Below are 24,473 nucleotides of genomic sequence, written 5' to 3'. Positions count from 1 at the left end.
CAACATTTTGTTTCCACCTCCTGCGCACTCTTTCCCCTATCCTAGACAGGAGCTGAGGCAGGTCAAAGCAGAAGAAAAGCTGAGGCAATCAAGTAAGGATTCAAGTCTATGTACTAAGAGCTGAGTGACCAAAGTCAGGCTGCCACTGTGGTCTGTGCAGACTGTAATGCCGAGAAAGTGCGCTTTCTGTATCAGTCAAACTCAGGCTGAAAAGAGTAGGGTGACACTTCTGCTAGCACCCCATACACAAAAAGGACAGAAACAGACCTAGTCCTTCGGATCTTCAAATCTCACTGAAAATATGCAAGTGAGAGTAGGAATAAGGATATTTATTCTTATAATAAGCATTATTAATATATTTCATATTATATAGATTATATATTAAGTATTATAAAATAATAAGAAGAATACATAGGAATAAGAAAGGGATAGGAGTTACCCAAGACCACAGAGGCCCACAGGGGCATATTCATGGATAATGCAAAGCTTCTCACAATTCACCGTCCTTTGTCAGAACCTTACTTTTAGCAATGCAAACAAGAATGATGCATGACCAAAATTTTCAGCCCTTTTTACCTGCCGCGTTCCTTCCAAGCGTAGCTCTGAGGAAAGGGATATGAATTGTGATGTGCAACAACACCTTTCTCTTTGTAGATGGTGTTTAAAAAATAACAGCCCCAGCAGTTCTAGCTGAAACTAAGGATTCACACACAAAATATCAGTAAAGTGGGGTCCACTGAGGTCCTGCAAGCTGCATATGGCTCTTTTGGGTTGCAAATGCAGCTCTGTCACAATTTCCTTGCCCTGTGGAGCTCTGGCACATGCTGACGTGTGCCAACATGTGCCAGTACTGCCAGGCAGGCCAGCAGAAAGACGTGGTCTGCTCCTTCCCCTCTGGGTGCAGCTGCAGAGACTCCACAGTCAGGCAATTCTAGAGGGCTAGCAAGGCTTCAGGTGAGCTGGTGAAATGTGACTTTTGGCCGTGTGATGTTACTGTGAATAATATTGACTTATTTCTGACGAAATGCACGACTGGTTCTTGATTAGCCTAAGGCCCCCTTACACTGCTATTGTGGCAATGTACTAGAACTTACGCTCACAATATGCTGCAAATTTTTTGCTAGTAAGAAGCAACTCCTCCTCTGAAGTGATGTAATTGCAGTGTGTCTCACTAGTAATGTGACAGAATAATGCCTGAAACCTGGCAAAGCAGTACTTACTGCAGATTTTTTTTGAGGGGGAGATGCATCAACCTGAAGTTAGTATTGCACATTTCTGAATTAGCAGAAGGATTACAGGGTTTTAGTTAGTCTTAAAGTAATATTTGTTTCGGAAAAGGAATAGCTGAGACTTTTTTTTAAATAAAAACGCCTAGATACTGCACTAAATGGTTGGGTCCACCAAAGTTTGTGATGGCTCTTGTATGGGGCACACCATCTCTTGACAATTGCCCTGTAAGGTGGCCTCAAGGCTATGGCCTAGTCATTTTAAATAACAGATTTCACTAACAGCTAAAACCAATATATAGTCTCCCGAGGCATGTAATCTGGCTTTCCACTCTTGCATGGACATGAGTTCATAGCATCATCCAATTAAGAAAAACATGTTGACAATGCTAAATCCTATTTGGATGACTGGGAAGCAGGATTATACAATTCACTGGAACAAATAACAAAATGTACTTGCTCAATTGCATTCATGCTGAGATTAATACCTTCCCCTTTTATCTAGGTTTGTACAGTGCCCGATCAAAGTACCCCCCAATTCTGATTAAAGACTTTGCATTCTGCAGTCATATGAAAAATAACAGACAAGGCAGCTTGCTGTAGTGTCCGTGCAACAGTACGGCCAGTCAGGATACCTGGCTTCTTTCATGGCAGTGCAAATGACTTGTGAGGCCTTGGGAAAAAGTGACATCTGTGCCGCTCCGCTCTTCTGCGTGTGCAGGTGAGGCAGGTCAACATCTGTCTACCCGAGGCATGGCTGAGCCTTCACCAAGCCTTGCCAAGGACAAGAAAATAAAATGTTCCAAGTCAAAGAGCCACAGGTTTTAAACAGACTTTGTCTAGTATTTCACTGATATTTTTACTATAAATATGGGTTATAAATATGCCACGTGGCATTAAGCCTATTCAAACAAGTACTCTTCCGCTGCATTATAGTTTTGTTTTGAGTAGTTAGCAAAAGCTCCTGGGCCAGAACGTCTCCTAGCAACTCTCCTTCCCCTTCCCTAATAGACGCCAGGTTTCATTGCCCAGACTGTCAGGTTTTGTATGTGCCTCAGCCACGTGAGGCGGACTGAGGGGTCCTGCAGCACATCCTGGTTTGCTGACACGTCTGCTGAGGGATTTACTTGCCTCACTACCTTCTAGCCCTGCTCTCTCCAGTTTCTCTTTTCTCACTACTATTTTTTCTCGTTCACGTTTTTCCCTACGCCCCTTCTCATGATTCCAGGGTTGCAGAGTCTCACCTGCTCCCAGTGCCCATCAGCTGCCAGTAATGCTCCAGGTTGCTTCCTTTCTAAGCCTCTCTCCTCCTACACTTCTCTTCCCAAAAAAGCCTCACCCCGTGGTGACCTGGCATGCTCCCCAGATGTGTGAATGAAGGGGCTAAGAGTGGAAGTCATTCTTAGGTTTTCAGGTCACATTGTTGGCTTTCACATGTACTCCTTACAGTTCTGTTTGAAAGTCAGCTGCGACCATGCCACGCTGAGCAGCCTGGCCCAGCCACATGGACTGCCCATCGGCAAGAGCAACATAAGGAGGGAAGGATCACCTGCCTGTTCTGCCTTTCTCCAAATACTTTTTAATAACAACTAGCAATGACCAAGAATGAAAAAGAAAATAACATGCAAACTTTGTATCCCAAATGATAGGTGATGGGTTTTTTTCTTTTTCTTTTAGAAAAGCAAAAATTAGACATCCCTTGCCTTCTGATCTCATGTCCTAGCTGAAGTGTTTAAGAACTGGCTGTAGTTTACCATTAAAACCATAACTGGGAATAATAACTGGGAGGGAGGCAAGGTTTCACCTATAGAAGCATGTCATGATTTAGTGTGTCACCTGAATCCTCTTACAGGTCATGACTATTTTTATTCCTGCAACAGCCAGTATCTCTTGACTACCTCTTTGCTGCTTCCCAGGGAATAGAATCATGTGGTATGGCCAGTGCAGCAGTTATTTAGGCAAATGCATTCAACAGCCTTTCTGTTAAGCTCATTTATTTGCTAATTTATCATCCTTCCTACTGTGGCAGGCATTAATTTATCAGTGCTATTGTACAATTTCACTGGCACTTGTACTGGTATCTGGTACTTGTCAATGTGACAAAAGTACAGAAAATAAAAGGGATTTAGTTGAAATCTGGTCCTTTTAAAAACACAGGAAGATTCAGATACTATAGCCCCCACTCTGTTTTCCTGGCAGTACTTGTTGCCTGCCAGTTAATAAAACATCTTGTCTCTCCTTTGCTGCTGTGTGAAAGGCCCATGTACAAAATAAGCGGACACAAACTTACTCGGCATAGTAGAAGCAGTTTAGCTGATAATATTGGTCAATCAGAATGAAACAAACTAAATCACTTCTTTTTTAAATCTAGTGCCTTTCTGTTCTACTTATCTTTATCTTAAATGGTAAAAAAAGCTGGCAAACACCTTAGACTGATTCCACAGCTGCCTCCTAAAACAGAAGGTTATTTTCAGGTCTAAGACAGAACATTATAGCCCAAGTATGAAGATGGGATATAAAGCCGGAACAGGTTTCCCCTAAGTTGTTTACCAGATGTTACAAAACTCAGTGATTATAGTTAGAAATAGAATCCACACCTTGGCTCATGCCTTCATTTTTGGCTCGCAGTGGGAGTTCTGGTTTAATTCCTACCAAGTGTTTTAAAAGAGTTGGCTGATGTTTAACTCCTGATGAGTTTTGAAACAACAAGGAAGTTTTCAAAGGACTGTGGGGGAAAAAGAAGAGCAAAAGTGGTAAATGAACTCCAGGCCTGTCAGACTGATATCAGTCCTGAGCATAATAACTGAATGGCTGTTACAAGACTCGGCTAAAGTAAATAATGTAAGCAATGCCAATCAAAAAGGTTTAAAAAAAAAAATCATAGTGCTAACTTGATAAGAAAAAAAAGAGAGATTCTGATTGCGGATGAGTGAGATAAAGGTGTCGGTTTAAAAGACTTCTGTAAGCTCCCTGGCTTTGTTCTGCATGGCATTTTGACTAAAAAATTAGAACACTACAAAATTACATGTGTTTACAAAATGGCTAACTGGCAGATCAGAAAATGTAATTAGAAGTGAGGACTCCTTGCAAGGCAGGTGTTTCTAATGCAAGGATCATTCTTGGTAATATACTATTAAATTATTTCTTTCAGTTACCTGAAAGAAAACATAAAATCATTCCTCATAAAGCTTGAACAACTACAGCTGGGGAACTCGTGAATAATAAAGGGGTGGTTGACTGTAACAAAGTGATCTGCATCGCTCAATGAGATAGATGTAGGCAAGCAGATGTAGGCAAGCAGTATACTTTTCAGCATGGATAACGGAACATCTCTGTTCAGAAAATGCAGGCTCTTACTTAAAGGAGGTGAGTCTTACCTGGAAATCAGTGTCACTGAAAAACATTTGTACCTTCTCCTAGACAAACAGCTGCCTGTAATTTCCCACAGTGACAGTATAGCCAAAACTAGTGTAATATCCTTGCCTATAAAGAGTGGAAATCTCAAGTGTAAGTACAGTGAGCCTTGACTGCAGTTTCCTTTGACAGGTGGATGGCTGCTGCTGGAATTACATATCCTGCTCTAAAACTTTACTACTCAAGAAGCATTTATAAATTGGGAAGGATGCAGAGAAGATCCATCAGAATGATGATGGGCTCTGAGCAACCTGATTTAGTTGAAGATGTCCCTGCTCACGGCAGGGGGGTTGGACTAGATGACCTTTAGAGGTCCCTTCCAACCCAAACTGTTCTATGATTCTACAATCTATGATTCTATGAAGTCTGGAAAACGCTCTTCATGGTGACAGATTTAAGGAGCTGAATGTATTTAGTTCCTCAAAAGAATGGTTAAGAAGTAACGTTATTCCAGCTTATAAGCACCTATAGACAGAACAGAAATTAAACAATACATTTCGTCAAGCAAAGATTTACCATGACTGGACAAATTCATCCTAAAAGACAGGCATATGTTCCTCATAGCCTTTGGAAGCAAGTTAGCCTTTGGAACAATTTAATGAGAAGTGGGATGTAAATAAATAAGGTTTGGGCATACTTCTAACCCCCTTCCCCCCCCCAACTCTGTAAACCAGCAATGAACGGAGAGAATACTTAGGGAAAAAAAAGGCTATATAACCGCAACAGTTTATTCTCACTGTGTCTATGAAACTCTGAGACACATGTCAGTCATCCTGGATCACCTATGAACTTCTCTGAAATTTCATTTTTTTCTCAATGTTTGCTGTTTTTGTTAACTGATGTAATCTCAGATTTTGGGCCAGTGCAATACAAAGGGATACAAAGACAGTTACTTGTGATGTTCACATCTCTGGGCCAAATGCTGCAGTCTGCACTGGTAATAGTTTGTCTGGTGTGGGGACTGCTTATTTTGGCATTTCAGAGCAAACAAGACCATTCCTTCAGCAGAAACCAGTGGTAAGTAGGCTCAGGTGCTTAGATATGATTTCAGATGCTCTTTGCCATGCTACCTATCGTTATGAAAAGCCTATGTTGGCACATTAATCTGCAGGACGTGAGTGTTTTTTAAGCCCCAAGCTCTGGTTCAGCATTATTTGTTTTCATCAATATTTAAATGCTGCAATACTCTCAAGTGAGTGGATAACAACAATTTTATAGGGGAAGAAAAGTCTCTGAAATGCCAGATATACTCAGGAAACATTGCTAAGCGACACTGCCTGTTGTTGTTTGCCATGTAGTTTTCTAATCCTGTGCCAAATTCCGCACGTTTTGCTCATGCTGACATTAACGGGAATTTCCCCAGGAGGAAGGCAAGAAGGAATCGGCTCTCCATAACAAACGACCCAATCCAGCACTTCTGAACTGCTTGAAATCTTTGGCCATAACCCGTGTCTGCTGTGACTGGTTCTGCCTTACTAACAAATTCATGGACATCAATGGAGCTGACAGCACTTGACACAGTTCCTTCATAGACCGCATCAAAATGAAGAAAGAACACACTCTCTTCTCTTATTCAAGCAAAGACAAGATTTGGCATTTGTTTTACTTACGTAGGGGAAGCAGTCTTATTTGTCTTAATCTTTTAGTGAGTATAAATAAGATATATTCAAAAGGTGAGGTTCACAGCTCTGTAACTACCACCCGCTCTTAACCTCTATGTATTCACAACTTCCTGCATAAGCAAATAAGAGCAAACTCTGACACTCGGAGCATCTCCCATTCTTGCAGCCTGTTTCTCACCTAAAGCTTGTTTCAGCACATTTCTGATACAAAAGGCCAGATCTCTCTCCCTCAATCTCTTTCCCTCCCTCCCTCCCCCCCCCCCCCCCCCCCCTCCCCACTTAAATATAATTAAATTTGTCAGTACAGATTTACAATGGTAATTTACACTGTGAAAAGGTGGTCCAACAGAAGGATACATCCAGCATCATTGCTTTTGATTTGTTAAGGTTCTAAAAATTACTAAAAATTGGTGAAACCTCTTTAGCCAAGCTACAGATTTTTATCTCTTACCTGAAGCCAACAGGCAGCAGGTGGAGGGGCTGCTCAATTGTCAACTCTGCTTCATGCCAAGGAGCGATCAGGAACTTTTTCTAGAATTTCTATTACTTTGGCAAACAAAATTTCCTATAGCTAAGTCACTCGTTATTTGAACTGATTCTGTATTTTGTGGTGAAAAGACATTGTTGGTAAGGCCAGAAGTAGAAGTCATAACATCTGTCTGCAGATCACTGACAGGAACGTACAAGCCTCTAGAGGGATAACGGCACTTTTTTTGTACTGATACCGTACGGAGGTATTCAAGGAGGAAAGGAATTCTAGAAGCTGGAGTACAAGAGAAATGTCAAGATGCTTCATCCCTGTTTAAAGTACTGACTGATTGCTGACGTATGCTGCTTTCTCCTGTGGCAGTGGAGTAGGAATGCGAAGTTAAAATAGTCAGTGCACAATGGTTATGACAAGACTCCTGCTCTCTGCATCCTCCAGTAGGTCCCACTACCTTCTTCCTCCCCTTTTACAAATACTCCTTTCAACGGTGCTGACTCTGAAATTGATGGGAAGGATGGTTTTGTGATTAAAGCACTGCGGTAGGACTTAGAACACTATCATTTAATTCCCAGCTCTACAACAGGCTCCAGTGTGATCACAGGTATGTTAATTAATCTCTGGTGTCTTAATTTCCTCCGTGTAAAAGAGGGTGATAGCACACATTTACCCTGTTCTAGCTGGTGCATCATTTTGGGCAGATATCCCCGGAAGATGATCTTTAAACTGTGCAGTGGCTGCCGTAAAGGAACTCAGATCCCAAATGGAGCTGCTAGCATAGTGTAGGATTCGAAGTGTGAGAAGAAGAATTTATGAACCAGACTAGTTGTTTAATCATTGATAGCTGAATGACGCAGCGTAATCATACATTTGATATTCCCTTCATTGCAGCTCCCTTGTAACGGTGATACGCATGTTTATTTTTTACAGACTGCAAAATTTATTATTGAAAACCATCTCGGTAACGCTCCATAAACTTGCAATGATAGAAAATTGATGTTTGCATATATAAACACATTAATTTCCACTGATTGCTAAATGATCTATTCAATTGCCCAAGATTAGTGACAACTAAGATTCTACATCTGTAAGGATAAAATTATGTTTATATAATTGACGGTATAGATTATTCACACAAGCTGTAGATAAAATGCTGCAATTTTGTATGTCTTTGAACTGTCTGGGGAAACAACTTGTTCTTTTTCACAGGTGTTACAGTCTTGAAAGTCTCAAAGCAACTTTGTTTTAAACTGGTTAAAACCCAAATGGAAATTATTATTTTGACTAATGGCTGTCTCATGCAGAGAATTAGAAAGGGAAAAACACAGGTTATAAAAAGACCACTATGTGCCATATCTAAGCACTTAAGTACTCTGCTGGTACACAGAAAAATAAAATTCCTCTTAAAGAAAGCTACTATTCCTTTTTCCAATTACTAAAGCATGCGTTTCTGCACACACTTGTATGTACGTTTGGGTTTCATGTTTATAAAAATGAGTCACAGCACGTGGAGCAATTGTATGATCAACACTCCATAAAAGGTGACCGAGAAACAGTCACATGGCCTCATGTACTTACATATAATATTACTTGTAATTCCTTTTGGGTAAATGTATACACTCTACTCCTAAAAGTGCAAGGGAATTGTGCAGAACATACAATGGTCTGAATAGCTCATCTTGCCATTGCAAGTAGTGGACCTTGGTTGGTAATCAAATCGTAGCTCAACAGAGAGGAGAAGGAATGGCTTTGTCTGAAGACCAAGATCATGGAGACCTAAAGGTGTGCCCAGAGAGCCAGATTTACTTTAGGTCTTCCTTCAGGAGATTCTTTAACTTGGGTAGACTGAGGCTGAAGCACCTGACCACTTCCTACCACAGCTTCACCGTGCTGGTGTGCTTATTTTGCTGGGCTGCTACCCAATACTCTGCTAATGGAGGCAGAGCAGATACTGCAAAACTAGGAGAAAAACAATACCTGAGAGCAGGCCTTGGTGGAGTCGCTCTCATTCCTGGAATGGGAGAGTAGGAAGAGAACTAGGGGAGGGTGCCCTGGACCACCACGCTTCCCTGGAGTGGTGGACTAAGTCTGATGGAGCCAAAGAGCTGAGCTTTAGTAAGGGATTTTCAGAACTGCAGGACCAACTAACGATTTGGGTGGCTCATTTTCCTGTATGAAGTGTGGGTTACCTTTATGGATTCCTCTGTTTAGGGCTGGTTTTGATTAATCTTTCATGAGTGTTAAGTTTTTCCTAGTTTCCTGCCAGCTCGTCTGGGACAGCTTCATGTGCACATCAGCCAAGGTTTCTGCTCCTCTTACTGAGCTGATCAGCCTCAGGAGATCTGACTCAAACTTGGGCTTTGTGAATCTGGGGCAGAGCATCATAGTATCATGGAAATCCTGGTTGGAAGACACTTCTAGAGCTGGCTGTGGGAACACTGTCTCATGCTTCCAAGGTCCAAGAATGTAATTCAGCTGCTTATTATTAATGAGTTGTTAATTATTAATCCCTAATAACTGAGAAATTTGGAGGACTTCCTGGGTGCCACAGGTAAGTTTAAGTCTCAAGCTCAGTGCTGTATAAATAAATAAGGTATCCGATTTCAAACAAAGTTATTTTGAATTTTCTCCTTTGTTGGGGTAGAAACAATGCCTCAAAATGGATTTTTTTTTTCCCCAGAACTTTCGTATTTCCATTGCAACAGAAATTCTTCTTTTTGATCGCTAAGACACTTTTCTGAAACCTGGTCACTGGCGTGTTCAGCAGCACACCTTATGCTCTTGCCATACTCATTAGATGCTCTTTCTAGCAAATGTGGTTTCTGCTGAGTAAGAAATGTAAACATCCTCCTAGTCAGACATTTTGCATGCTGGGATGGCCAAGGAATCACTGTTTTCACAGTAGTTTCATAAGTCATGGTGCTCTCATGACTCTTACACCTCTGCTTAATTTTATCTCCACGAGAACGCTTATGATGATGAACTGTATCTCCCATATTCCTGATCTCTGATGCATCTCCAGCTAATATATCTAGTCTTAAGGCAGGGGGCAGATACATGTTTCCATCCTTTGATGAGAGCTGAAAAATGGACCATGATTCCTAGCACGAGAACACCAGAGATGCAGTCTTACTGCCACAACAAAGCCAGCTCCATGCTGGAGAGAAAGGACTGCTCAGGAGACTTCATGTTAGCTGTTTCTTCCTAACTTTTGTCGTAAGTTTGTGCAATTTCAACAGCATTTCAAATGTTACTGTGACAGTAAAGAGACAACTATTATTTCACCCTGGTATCCAGTGATAGGACGTGTGGGAACTGTTCAAAGCTGTGCCGGGGAGGTTTAAACTGGACATTAGGAAGCATTTCTTTACCGAGAGAGTGGTCGAACACTGGAACAGGCTTCCTAGAGAGGCGGTTGATGCCCCAAGCCTGCCAGCGTTTAAGAGGCATTTGGTCAATGGCCTTAATAACATGCTTTAACTTGGTCAGCCCTGAAGTGGTCAGGTAGCTGGACTAGATGATCGTTGTAAGTCCCTTCCAAGTGAAATATTCTATTCTATTCTATTCTATTCTATTCTATTCTATTCTATTCTATTCTATTCTATTCTATTCTATTCTATTCTATTCTATTCTATTCTATTCTATTCTATTCTATTCTATTCTTCTATTCTATTCTATTCTATTCTATTCTATTCTATTCTACTCACACAAATTGATGAAAGCTGGCACTTGCAATGCTTTATAAACCGTATTTAAAGGTCATTAAAAGAAATTTTACATGAAACAAATTCAGCTAATTCAGTGACACTCTTACTAACTGCAACATTAGTAACTTCATGAAATCTAAACCAGCAAAAAGCCCAATGAAGCACCAAATTTAAAACAGTGCCCTTCTAAACCCTAGAACTGAAAATCCAAGATATACCTGAAGACATTCAGGAGAAAGTCCTATACATTGCATGTCTCCCACTTTTTCTATACAGTTCTTAATCTGAAGTGCAATGGTACAGACAGCTTGTGAAATGGTGCATTTTCAGATTGTCAAAAAAGCTAATTATTTACAGTGTTTTATCTGCAGTGCATTTATTCTTAAAATGAAACAAAACATTGCACACGGTATTTTCTTCTGTCTTTTCAGAACTAATCTTTGTAGCTGTTTGAGTTTTTCTCTTTATTTTAATAGGTTTGCATATGTCTGCATCACTACCGAGTGACCTGAATTTTCTTCTTGCAGCCTACCATTGAAACGCGTGGTATCCAACACAGATCACACATTTGGAAAACAAGGTTATACCTATCTGAGTGTATGGATTGAGAACAGATAAGAAATTATACTGCATCAGAATGTGTATCTGTCAAAGTTCAGATAAATTTCAAGGTTTTAAAAGCACACCACACTTAGTAACTAGTAATAGCAATAGTGGGAGATTGTTGTGGGAGAAAATTTTACATGAAAAGAAGAAAACGCTGTAATCTTGTACTAAGCAGAAAATTATTTTTGTCCTCCTATTATTCTAGTAGGCTGGCAAAAGAGCCTTCATTTATTTTGTCTTTGAATATGCAAATGATAAACAGAAGCCTATTTTTGTAGGCATAAAGTCATTTTATACTGCTCAAATGATTTGCCCATCGACCCCATTAGCAGCAAATGTACCTCCATTGTGCTACTGCCCTACTTAATACTTCAGAAGACATAAGTTCTGATGCACCTTTTCATTGTGACTTAATGGATAAAGGATAAATTTTGAGTTTTAGTCTTCGAGCGACAAAAATTCTTTTGTCAAGACAGACATTTCTGGAGCTAACCTGTCAGAAAAAGGACTTAGCTGATACCTAGTATCTTTTCGTGAAGATAACTGGTAAACGACAAAGGTGATTTGCATTTCCCCAGCGGGCTACTAACAAAAATGATATTGGGTCCTCACTTTCTCTGACTGCGAATCTCATGTTATGGCTTCTGTGTGCACCAGGAGCCTTGTACTCACATGGGCTTCAAACTCCACACAACAGTACAGTCCTGCTTAGCTGTGTAAGAGGAATACCGTCCTAAGAAAGCACTATAAGAAACACAGATAATGTTTCCTTCTGATACATCATCTAGGAAAACTTGCTATTGTAGCTAACACAGGTAGCTGAACAAATTCTGTGTCCTCTTGATCTTCTCGTGTAGGTGAGATTCTACTCCTCACGCACTTCTGTGTCAGGATCATCTCTCTGTCAAACTAACATTCTCAGAAAGCTTTCTGTGGCATTTCTTTCCGTTACTACAGCACTGTTTTCATAAAGTGGTTAATCAAAAATACTAATTTTAAAATTATTATATAAAAGACAGCACTGAAAAAAGAAAAACATACTGTTGAGCATGAGGAGTTAAAAAACAAAAAGAGAATTTTGATTGTGATGTGTTATGATCCTGAACTTGTTCTCTTGCTCTTCTATACTGAAGATCTCATATGATACATTTTTCTGAATCTTTTTGGGCAAGAGTTATGTTTGCCTTCTTGGCTTGTGTGTATCTTGCTGGAACAACTGCATCTCACCACTGCCTTTGAACTATCTTTGCTTCCAAGTACATTATACCCTGCTCAGAGCAATAGCCTGCTGCAGATCTCTGATACATGGTTCCCACTATGCATGCACTGTGGAAAAACAGAGGCTTTCATTTTTCCAGCTTTTTAAATTTCATTTTGAAATGGGGGGTTTCTGTGTAGAAAGGTTATGTGCTCTTATGTATGTAACTATCAAACAGAGAAGTAGCATATGCCTCACAACCTGGTGAATGAAGAAAACTAAACACATTCCAAAGTGAATGCTCTGTGTCCGGGGAAAGGGATGAATATGTTGGTTTTCATCAACCTTTCTTCCTTTCAAAAAAGGAAGGGCAGGAGAGACTCTGCCTACACATTGGGTACTGCAGGCTTCAGCCAAGAGGTGGCGTTAAGGTGCAGTGCAATGTTCTCTTACCAAGACACCATTCATTCCTCAAAACCTGTTTTAACTGTAGCATGCCTGATGCCCAGAGATACATGAAGCAGTTAAGGAAATGAAAAATACAGTGTGGATTAGCAAAGAATTCAAAGGGCCAGCGGTCTGAGTTTAGACTGGAAAACTAAAGCAATTTATGCCTCCAACAACCATGTTGCTTAAAGTGTGCGTATCAGAGAGTTCCCCATGCAAGTTAGCATGCATCTGTGCAAACATGAACCAAGTGCTAGGTACAGCTATTAACTTAGATACTAGATTAGATACTACATACTAGATACTATTGTCTTAACTACAATGATGCATATTTTTGGCACGTATATGTCTCTTCAGAACACCTTCATTGTAAAAGAAGGCAAGTATTTCCAAGCCAAACAAATGGAGCCAGACCTATTTTGGAAACAAAGCAAAACAAAACAACTCACATTTAACACTGGTATGCAAACTCTTTGGTGCAGATGTATCAACAGCAGCTGTATTAACAAAAAGAAGGTTCAGTCCAATGAAATGCTAACATCACAAATAATCATACAAAAATGGATAGAGATGAAACTGATCATGCTAAGGTGTTGAATTCCCTGTGGAAATGTGGTACCAGTCTGCATAATATTAGCATTATTAATAATGCAGATCTACAAACCACCAAATCCTATTGTTTCCCTAGTGATGTATACTATTTTCTTCCTATTTCCTGCTATTATCTTTGCCAATGGTCAGCTCTCAAAAGCTAGCATAGCTTAAATGTAGTGAAGTTAGTTGAGTTACACCAACTACAATTACATCAACTGCAATTACACCAGCTGAGGATTTGACCCCTTGTCTTTATCTGGGTAAAAGCATAAGATAAGTGCTTCAGCAGTGCTGTTGTTGGTTCCGTATCAAACCTGGGTCTGAATTCTGTGGCTTTCACCCATCTTTACTTAGGTATAGAAATAAGAGCCAGTACAGCTACATTTATTAACCTTCATTTTAGTTTACAATTTAAGAAAAGCTGTACTAATTTTGTACTGGCATCTACTGCTACCCAGGGATGAGTAGCACAGCTGCTATCAGCCAGGGGAAACTGCCAAGTGATGCTCTAAGAGTGAGATTCAAGTTGTCCCTAGGCTCAAGGTCATCAGTTCTTCATCATCTTTCTAGCAATAGGAGTTATTGCTTATACAATTACATAGGCAGTTTTGTACACAGCATTTTCTGTTATTCGGTCATTTGGTTTTCATTTTTAAAGGTTAAATCAAGTGAGCTTCAAGGAACCAAGCCCTGTCACTCTACTGCTGCACAGTCTTCATTAAGTCATGTGTCCACACAGGAGATGGTATGGATGTTAATGGAGCTGTATGTCTGATTGCACGTACCTGGATATAGCTGAGGTATATGGGGAAACACTGTTCTTGACTGTGGAGGGAAAAGCAATCACCTAGAAGTTCAATATTCCAGTTTCATTTGAAGGACATTGACTCCATTTCCACCCAAAACACTTTTGTGATTACTGTCAAATGTCACAGCAATTTGGAGTTTGTACAAGTGCTCCAAACAACGTTTCAGACATGCAGGGCTAGCTACTGTCTGGAGTGAGGCCAAATACATTGTATTTAAAAAAGCAGCTGTATTTCAAAAAGATTGGAGAAAATTTAGAAGGATACCGGAGAAGGCCTTTAGACAACCCTGACCAGATTTTTCAGAGGCACAAAATCCCATCATTTCCTCTAAGGATGTACCGAACATGTGGCAAGTCAGCACATCAGAGCATCAAGGTATGTACAGAAAAGAACCTTGGTATCCTTGCACCATTGCAGTTTTTAATATGTATGCAAAAGTTTAGCTCTACAAGGAAAACCTGTAGAAATGACGAAGCACTATAATAAGTGAAATAAGTGTTTTAATATTAAAGGTTCCTGCTCTAGTACACTCCAAATATGACTTTTGAGAACTATAAGTTCAGATGGTGAAACACCTAAGAATTAGAAATTTTAACCACTGGAAATTTTGATTAGCACCTACTGTGAGAAGCTCTTTCCAGCTTAACTGAATTCTGCTACAGACAAGCAGGACTGACATTTGAAAAAAGAAAATTGAAACCTGCTTGGGAACAAAGCACTTGGCTCCTTTTATGCCAAGAATATCTTCTGTATATTTTCTTCTGAGCTTTAAGAATGCAATAGACAAAAAGACTGCAAAACATCTTTGTTTTCTTCCTTTTATTTTTTGATCTTTGCTCCCTCATTTAGGCTTCACCAGTTGAGAATAAAACAAATTTCAATTATATACGGCAGTCTTTGCTGCTCTTAATTAGTCCTGATGCTTCTGTATATTTATGAGCAATGCACTAGGATGTGAATTCTACAGTCCTTAGAGTCCACTGTTTCTGTGACATTAGCCATGCAAAAGCAAAAGTCACTGAAGTACGAAAGTATACAGCAGCAATCCAGCCTCCAGCTCCCAATATGAGTGGGATGGTCATGAACGGTAGCACGGTGGAGGTCATGAAATTTTTAAATAGTGGTTCTGATACCATGATAAAAAGATGCGCTAGATTTGAGCTAGGTGGTTTAAGATAAAGCACTTGGCACTGCAAATTGATGAAAGGATTGGCCTCCTGGCAAAAAATGCAGCAGCAATCATCTCATCTATTGTTCAACAGCTATGTATTATTATAAAGCTCACTGCATGTTATCGGTGAATTGTTTGGTTACTGGGGCCTTGGGAGCCCAGGGACTGGAAGTCTTGCAGTAACCTAACTATGGCTATGACCATTCAACTCCAGTTGTTTTCATCTGCACCTGAAGCACCAGGAAGTCTACACAGCTCCAGACAACTGACGGAGGACTTTTTTTTATTCCAAATTCTCTTTCTAGCAGTTTGCAGCTATTTACAGGAGGGAGAGTATTTGAAAAGCCCTCTCAAACATGACTGCATGCTGATGGAACTTCCCTCTAGGTTATTTAGGACTGACACAGTAACTTTCTAAACATCAAAAGCTGTAACCTCACTGTTACTCTTCAGTGGTTTCTCCCGATTAAACAAATACCTGCCCTAGTTCTCATTTTACCTTTCCTTCTAGTCAACTGCCATATACATCTAACCAGAAACCATTATGAAAATAACACAGGGAAGTGAAATAGTATTTCCCTTCCTAACATGAACTTGTCATTTTGTGAAGCAGTTTGACTCTGTAGACTTTATGCTTCTCAACAGTTAGGATTGCTTCTCCCAAGACAAGGTTACAGTTCCAATTGAGTGTTCTACGTATCTCCTCTTTTAGGGCACACCATGTTATGCCTCACTTTTAAATCCTCCTGTACCTCTTGAGTTGGTGACAGGGAGAGGGAGGAAAGAAAGGGGAAGAAATTCAGCAGCCAGCCAAAACTAAGGGCAACAAACATACCCTTGACTATGATTTCATCTTTCAGCTACATAGATATTGTCATCATTAAAGACTGTACATACCTTTGGCAGACATCAGTTTCTTGTAATGAGCAGCCATGTGAGCTTGAATGATGTACTGGTTGGAGAGCTTGCAGGAAGGTCTGGGAGAAAAAGCTGCAAGAGGGAAAAATCTTAGTTCATTCAACGGGGCAAGAAATGTCTCGGGCAATAATGGCTCTGAAAACATTTTAATATTTATTCTCTCCTGCTTGCAATAAAGGCAAGTCAATATTCATTCATTTATTTCAAAAAGTAAGGGTAACACAAAATGTAACATGAAAAAGTGGTAAATTATTCTTATTTTGCATAGTTTTGAATACCTGAGAATTATGGCTTGCAATAAGTAATGTATGAGCCTTGGATATTATAGAACTCTGGAGAATAGTACAGGATCTCACTGTTTAATATCTGATATAATAAAAAGCATTTACATTTTGAAAGATTTAATACTAGAAGGTAGGACAAAGTACTGTAAAAAACTGCATATGAATATTTTACCTCTTGGTAATACCAGGCCTACCTTTACCACTCTATAGTGAGGAATATGGACTGGATACACACAAAGACAGAAGTAGGGCCAGAAAAGGAGCCAGGACGTAGAACAGAAATGTGTTACGCACAGCCTGACCATGACAGTCCTCTGAATCTCTAACCCACAAGACAGATTAGGAAGAATTTGTCTCTGTATCTGACATAAGTTCATTAGCCCAGGAAAAAAGTCAAGAAGCCGATAAGCATTTACTTGTTTTAAATTTTAACCTGGTAGCGCAGCTGAGATAAATCATTGTCTTTCAATGTGTTTCTGAACAAAAATATTATTTCTGGATTCCTTCTCAAATCATCAGACAGGATTTGTAGATGGAACATTGCTAGCAAATAATATTAAAAAATAAACAGAATACTGGAGATCAGAAATCTAACATGCCTTTGGCCTTCCATCCACAGACACAGAATAGCCCTCACATAGAGATAATCAGCCCATCCGACCTGTTCAGATTTGGCTTTCTGACACAATGAAGTAAAGGATTGTTTCATTGTTCATGTCCCCAATATACCATTTCAGTTAATGACTTATTTTCAAAGTTTTTATTGTATTTTGAAAGAACAGGAGACATTGGGTTGAGAGTCTGGGAATCAATCCTTCTAACCTCGGTTTGGCTGCTTTCTTGCTGTGTTGCTTTTCCTTGTCTAAATCTCTTGCTTACCAAGTGAGACAGTGCTACAAACTGTTTTTCACTGCCAAGGAGTTTGACTACATCCACTTTATTGTATCATCTTCTGAACAAGCACCATAAGAAAGAACAGGACACAACACCTAATGCCATATTTATTGCTTCATTTAGTATTATTTACTAATGTGCTCCTGCAAGTGACTAAAAGCCTGCCAGAAGGGCACTGGCATGAAGACCTGCTTTCAATAGCCTGTCCAGGAGCAGCATCACATCCCAACATGACCAGCAGGAGAAAGGTGGTGCTACTTCTGCTCCAGGACCATCCATTCTGATTGTTCTTCGAACACGTAGGCACAGCCAGAGTGCTTACACCATGACACAAACAGGTGCAGAGACATCAACAGAAATAATGTTTCTAAAGCAATGGAGAACTTGGTGCAAAATTATGACCAAACTGCATTTATCTCTTGTCTCAATGAAATTTAGCATAAGTAGTACAGGTGCCACAATGGAATCTGATGCTTGAAGCAGACAAATATAAAGCTCACGAAATTTCTAATCATGAGCATTTACCATGTGTCCAATTTCAATCAGGGAAACCACTCGTGTGTCAGTACCGTAGTAAAGAAATCAAATAGTTAAAATCAGTACTACTCTGTTTCACAGCTTTTACGTGCTTGAGACCAGTAGTTATTCACGTCCAAAACTTTGAAAACTTAATTTTTTTCATGAATTTTGCCAATTGTGCTGGAACCTCCTGCTGGCAAAAGCAACTGGAACAAGCTCTTCAGTAATATCCAGCGCCATCCCTCAGTACCGTAGTAAAGAAATCAAATAGTTAAAATCAGTACTACTCTGTTTCACAGCTTTTACGTGCTTGAGACCAGTAGTTATTCACGTCCAAAACTTTGAAAACTTAATTTTTTTCATGAATTTTGCCAATTGTGCTGGAACCTCCTGCTGGCAAAAGCAACTGGAACAAGCTCTTCAGTAATATCCAGCGCCAGACCTAGCTAGTGTAAAGTGGGACAGCTCTACTGAGTTCAAGGAATGGCAATGCCCTAAATCACAGCAGCTAGAGGCTCTTGTCACTAAGGAAAAGAAAATAGTATTTTGGGAAATGCCCCAAATCTTTCCCTGATCGGCAGTGACAGCCTGATTTCAATATACGCAGTGAAAAAGACAGCATGACAGAAGAACAATGTGACAATCCAAACAATATCAGAGGATTAAAAAGGGATGGAAAATCCATTTATAAAAAGAACATTCTTCTCAAAATGAATTACCACCCCAAATTTGAAATGCTGAAGATATACAAGGCACTACTAGTTTAATCTAATTCTTTTTCTTTCATAAAATCTAACTCTATCCTGTGTCCAGAAAATTATTAACATTGTGCAATAAGTAGCGTTGTGGTTATTCCTATGTAAGGAAAAAAAAGTAAATTCTTTTCTTTGCCAGAGACTTTCTGTTGAACTTTGGCAAGTCATTTTGTTTTTCTGTGTCTCAATCTCTCTCAAAAGAGGATATGAAAAAACATATCCATTTCTCAAAGAAGATGTTTTAAGGATAAAAACAATAAAATGGGGAGATTTAGTGGGTGCCCATCTAAGTACTTCCCACCCCTAGAGAGGGTGATCTTATTTGAGCTCATTGGAAAGTTCACACTTTTTAACACTTTTTTGTTTTCTTTTACATCTTTGAATAACTTCAAATTGAGGGAAAAGTTAAACAGAAATCTTCCAGGAATTTTAAGTAGCCCTGTTATGAGGCTCTGTTGACGGGGCAAACACACGACAGGTCAAACTGAAACAGCCCTTTTGTGCGCTGTAAAGACAGGCAGGGTTCTCAAGCCCATGTCTGAACAGAATCAAACTTCTGTATTTTCTGCTGCCTTGCACAGATCTCATTTACCTGCAACAGTTAGCAAATTGCTTTATCCAAGTTTTCAACATTTCAGAGTTTCAGCATTTTCTATATATGAGCATAGATCTACCTACAGAAAGTTGCCTGCTTTTGAAAACCTTTCTGAACTCTGAGTACTATTGTACTTTCAAGACATTTACATCTTGCTTCTATATATGAGGAAAGATCTCCAGGACACACAGATCCAAGAACGAGCAATAACGAACAGTGACAACTCTCTCAACACTGACTCTTTTTATTTCCTATTTTGTAATGACTTTCCTAGTAATTTATTATAGTCCTGAATGTGTAGTTGTACGATGACTAATTTACCTAGTTTCCACTGATTGAATTGCAAGAGATTACTTCTGCAAATCATGTCTGGAGAATATATCATGTCCAGAGCTATAATGTCATATCATAAATCCAGTCGTAGCAGTATTAAAGTTTGACTGATACACAATGACAGTGATAAAACATGTCTTTTCCATGTAGCTGAAAAACAAAAATATGCTTTTGAAACACACAAGAGGTGACTTTGCTCCTCACCAGACTGCTAATTCAAAGCCACTACTTTTTGTCTCTTATAGGAGCAAAAAAATGCATGTTCTCAAAAACATGTCAACTATTTTACTCTTTAAAAGACTACTGTGACTGCAGTGCTGCTATACCGCAAATAGTTTATCTTTATACCATTGCTAATTGCTAAATCCTACAGGTGGAAATTTCACAACGTGGGGACAAAGCTACATGTACTTATAATCAACAAATAAAAACTTTTCAGTGGTACTTAAGCCTCAAAAGCTTGGAAATATCAAATTCTCATCTACCCTTCACATTACTGGCAAGCGGGAACCATCTCTGCAACATCCTTGGCTTTGCCTTTTGTAAACTGATGATAGAAGTATCTACCTAGCATTGCAAGGAAAGAGCTATCTCGCAGCATAAGCAGTAATTCAGAGTTATGGTCCTGCATCCGTTTGTATCTGTCTACTTCCTCATCCTGTATTTATAGCCTAAATTTGGAGGGGAGAGGGACCACCTTTTCACTCTGTGTTTGTCTCAGAGAGTGTCTCAGAGAGTTTTTCTCTGTGTTTGTGCAGAGTGAAATGCCTCTGACTGCAGCTGGGCTTCGTGAAGGGAGGGACAAAGGACAAAAAGGACAAAAATGGCGGGCGGTGGTGCTAGCGGTGGTGGTGTGTTTGCCAGCATCTAATTAAGGACTGAAACTGTATGGATCTGAAGAAGGTGTGGTGGAACAGCATTTCTGAGAAGGGAAGCTTCAGGCAGAACAGCTTTCTAGCAATTCTTCTACAGGTGCTTGGCAAAGATCCTGACCAGGAAAGCTGCTTGCCTGAATTAAGAAGGTGAGATTTTTGTAATAGCAGATACTAGAAGCACTTTTCTACTTTACATTGTTTCAATAATAAAATATGTATTTTTAATGATCTCATAATATTCAAGCTGTTACTCCAAAATTGGAGCACATAGGCACCTCTCAAGTAATAATTTGAATACTTACGGCTACTTTTGAGACTCATGTGTCCTCTGAAAGGTCCCATCATGGAGTACGTAGGCACCATGGCTATCTGGGACCCTTGGTAGGGAAGGAAAATGTATTGGTTACATATTACGGAAGCATTAAGAAATCTGATTATCTTTCTGCAGGTCCTATGGGGATTACAGAAGAGTCATCTCCTGGCCAGAATGCTACACTACAACTGACCCAGGTATGAAAAGGCTGGCACTTTCGAGTTTCCTTTCCTTGCCAGATTACTTCTGTTTGTTTTAATCCCTACCAATTAGCATGACCCTTTTGACCAGATACTCTGAGAGAAAATTCCCTGTTACAACAGCATCTACATGGCAGTTTTCTGCAGGCCACAAAAATGAGCCATGGCATTGCGCAAATGTCACATATTTTGCAATCTGAAAGATCGTCTCTGCTAAACATAAATCTTCAAGGCAAAAGAAGGAGCAGCTCAGTATGCTACTGTGCTGCTTGTGCCTAAGGGAAGCAGTGGGTAAAAAAGCGTAACATTAAAGATTTTTCTAAAGATATTCCACGAAATAGTATAGGCGCACAGCACAGAAGCCAGACCTAGAAAAGCCAGGCCCAACACAGCAAAGTAAGCAAACATGCCCCCTCTCATTTCAAATTAAGGGCAAGCTGCAAGAACACAAATTCCAAATACATGAAATTCTGCCCATTTTATGAAGATATGGCCCACTGCTGACAGCTGAATTCATCTCAGATGAATTACAGGGTAAATTTTACTGTATGCCTTAACAGCTGAAGGGGCCAAGTCTCAATTTCAAAAGCCACTTAGGTTCGCAGAAGTCAGACAGACACAGATTCATAGGAAAGCCAGGAGATTTCAGTCCCTACCTGTCCAGTGGTATGGTTTTCAACACAATCATGTTCCTAACTCCCACTAAAATCAAGGTGAAGGTGGTACCTTAATTTGCAAGTCTAATCATGGAGACTAAACTTCAGTCCTCATTTTTAACTTACTTTTAACTTAGTGAAATGATTTGTCTATATGCAAAAGTTCCAGAAATAATTTGAATTATAATTTAAATAGACTTTTTCCAGTTTAAAAATTTCTTTTGGTTCAGCTTAAACCTATTCCTGGTTAACTTGAAGCAAGCCAGTCACCAATGCAACATGCATGCATAATCTTCTCCACCAGATAAATCTTATCACTTTAAACCACATTAAAAGTCCATGCTTCTTAAGCAGATAAGCCAGCTGGCATATAGGAGTCTAAAGCTCAGTATCTTTATACTCCAAAGGTTTGTCTACCAGCAGAAGTGGCTTAACTGTGAACTTATATTTGCCTGATTAGATTTGCGAGTTGCAAAGGAAACATCTCCTTAGAGATGATCCTGAATGTCAAAGGACATGCCAAGTGCCATCAGAACTAGAAAAATCAATGCAAGTCTTTCTTTGGTTTCAAGGCAACGTTGTAATTTCGGGGAGGAACCAGGAGTGTCTGACTCTTAAAGAATGAAACCTTGACTTCTGTTCTCATATACACATTTCAGGATAATTTTTGCCCTAAAAGGCATTGCCGCAACTTCACAAACCTTATGCTTATACAGCTATAACGAAAACCTAAGGGCAGGGACTTCAGAAAGTGATTACAGGTTTTGGATCTTGATTTGGCGACACTTGACGAAGAGCCTGTTCTTTCAGAGAGTGCATTCTCAACCTGTTCTGAAATTCAGGCCTCACCATCGGTAGCTTAGTTTTTGGCAAAATCACCTGTCTGGGACAGCCTTCTTAAAAATAAAAGGATGCAGGTATCAGAGAGTATCATAACAGTGTTCTCAGAACACAAAAGGTGGAAAGATTATGAGCAGTCCTTTTTTGGATCAGATCTGCCACCTTAGACCACAGGCTTAAAATGAAAACACTATGAAATAAATGGGAGCTGAGTAAACGTTATTGCTTTTCTTCTGTGCTCATATTTCTAATTGTCATGGATCCCTAAGTTAATAAAATCATCAAAAGGTCAGTTTATTTTTTTTGTCTTTTGAAAACATCCTTCTATAGTCACAACAGGATATGGACAAAGGAAGTTACTGCTCTCAAATCCAAGGTAACACATCAAAATATTTGATTATTTTTTTAAAATTTTATTTATTTAGATATATTCCCTAAGCATTTTTATTCATGTTTTGAAAACTAGTGCAACTTAATCATAGCTTCATATATACTGGCTAAAGACTTAAAAGCAAAATAGTTTAGCTTCATCTCACTGTATATTACTAATAATCATTTTGATTCTTTAATTTCTTTTGAAATATAGATTATCTCTGGCTAAATCCTCATTTCTTTTGGCTTTTTCTTTTTTATGTCAAACATCTGTGAAAGGCATCACAGATAGAAGGATACAATACTGAAAAGAGCTCTTAATCATGTGCAACTTTAGAACAGAGAGTAATTCTTTATCTTCTTGTGTCCGATCCTACCATTTTAGCTCAACAATTACTCCATTATGGTTTCAAGTGGAAAAACATCAGTGGGAAACTCCTCTGAGTGAGGACAGATAAAAATGGAACAAGCATGTATCAAAAATTGTAATTGTTTGACCCAAATACATTTAATTTACTATGTGCATGCTATGTGTAACACCTGACGCAGGCACTAAACAGCTGTTATGATTGAACACAGTCACAATAATGGCAGATTTTTAGGTAACTAGTGCTTTTCATGTGCATTGACAGCAGTTAACTCATGCAATAATGTTGCTGCTGTTGTTTGAACTCTGGTGACTTCCTGAAGTCTCAATCAGATCACTGTCCCAGGCTCTGTACAAATAGTCAGTCACTCATTAACATACCCAAAGAGTTTACAACTGAAGTTTGCAAACCAGATAAATAGCAGGTGGGGAAAAAAAGCATTGTCTTCATTTCAGAGGCTGAAACAGAGTAAGTGATTTGTTCATTGTAACAAGAGCAAGAGAGTTAGTGGCAGAGAAATGAAACTTGATTTCCTGAGTACCAGACCAGTGCCTAAACCTCAGGACATCTATTTTCATCTTTATCTAAATATCTAATATGTGGAATTTTCTTTCTCATGAGAGGAAACACTGCATAGTTTCCGTAGCTGCAACCATTTTTGACTTATGGAGCCCTAAAAGCTTCTAGGAATGGTGTGTTTCCCCATAGAAAGCCATTCAAAAAGGAAATGATTTTGGCAAGAGGTACTTTGAACCAGTGAGATGATAGTATAAAACCTATTGTGGTCAGGTTACGTGATGCATTGTGGTGGTCCAATACCACACACGGAAACAGAGCATATCCAAGGTGATGCCACTAGCAATACACTCCAGTTAACTTCAAGATCAGGCCTTGAGTGATGAACACCCTTTTCCAGTGCAAAGTGTCTGATAGCGAAACAAGGGAACTGTCGGATGGAGTTTCTGAATCCGAAGGGTACAGTCTCTTAAAAGCACTAACTTGGCAATGCTCCTTACTACGAGCAGAAGTCCTGTTGGCTTTACACACAGACTTTGTAAAACCATACTTTAGTACTATTGCTAAAATAATTCAGCAGCTATGCAGATGCTATTATTTTTTGCCTTTTCTTAGAATGAAAACAAGTAGTATATAGCCTTTGAAGGAATGGTGTTAATTTTTGTGAAGCTTTTCATTTGAGTCATAGCAAACTGAGAGAGAGCAGAGCTTCTGCCTCATCTCTGCTTAAACTCAGGTATAGTAACAGAAGCTGCTG

The 24,473-nt window shown here is 39.4% G+C and overlaps 1 protein-coding gene across 1 annotated transcript in view; it reads right to left on the bottom strand.

Annotated features, from left to right (window-relative positions):
* The window catches only part of LOC109279471 (spermatogenesis-associated protein 7 homolog), a 39,102-nt gene extending 18,278 nt beyond the window's left edge, over positions 1–20,824 (bottom strand). Inside the window, exons 1-3 of the mRNA XM_019472153.1 lie at positions 20,754–20,824; positions 16,176–16,268; positions 13,154–13,201 (exon numbers count right to left, since the gene is read on the bottom strand). Of these exons, the coding sequence (XP_019327698.1) occupies positions 13,154–13,201; positions 16,176–16,268; positions 20,754–20,814 (202 nt within the window). The 5' untranslated portion in view covers positions 20,815–20,824. The remainder of the gene's footprint in view (positions 1–13,153; positions 13,202–16,175; positions 16,269–20,753) is intronic.
* Between the last annotated feature and the right edge of the window lie 3,649 nt (positions 20,825–24,473).

Source organism: Aptenodytes forsteri, unplaced genomic scaffold (assembly GCF_000699145.1).
Source record: "Aptenodytes forsteri isolate BGI_AS27 unplaced genomic scaffold, ASM69914v1 Scaffold195, whole genome shotgun sequence".
In the NCBI taxonomy this organism is placed as follows: Eukaryota; Metazoa; Chordata; class Aves; order Sphenisciformes; family Spheniscidae; genus Aptenodytes; species Aptenodytes forsteri.
The sequence above is the reverse complement of the archived record's forward strand: the minus strand, read 5'-3'. Positions and strand labels throughout refer to the sequence as shown.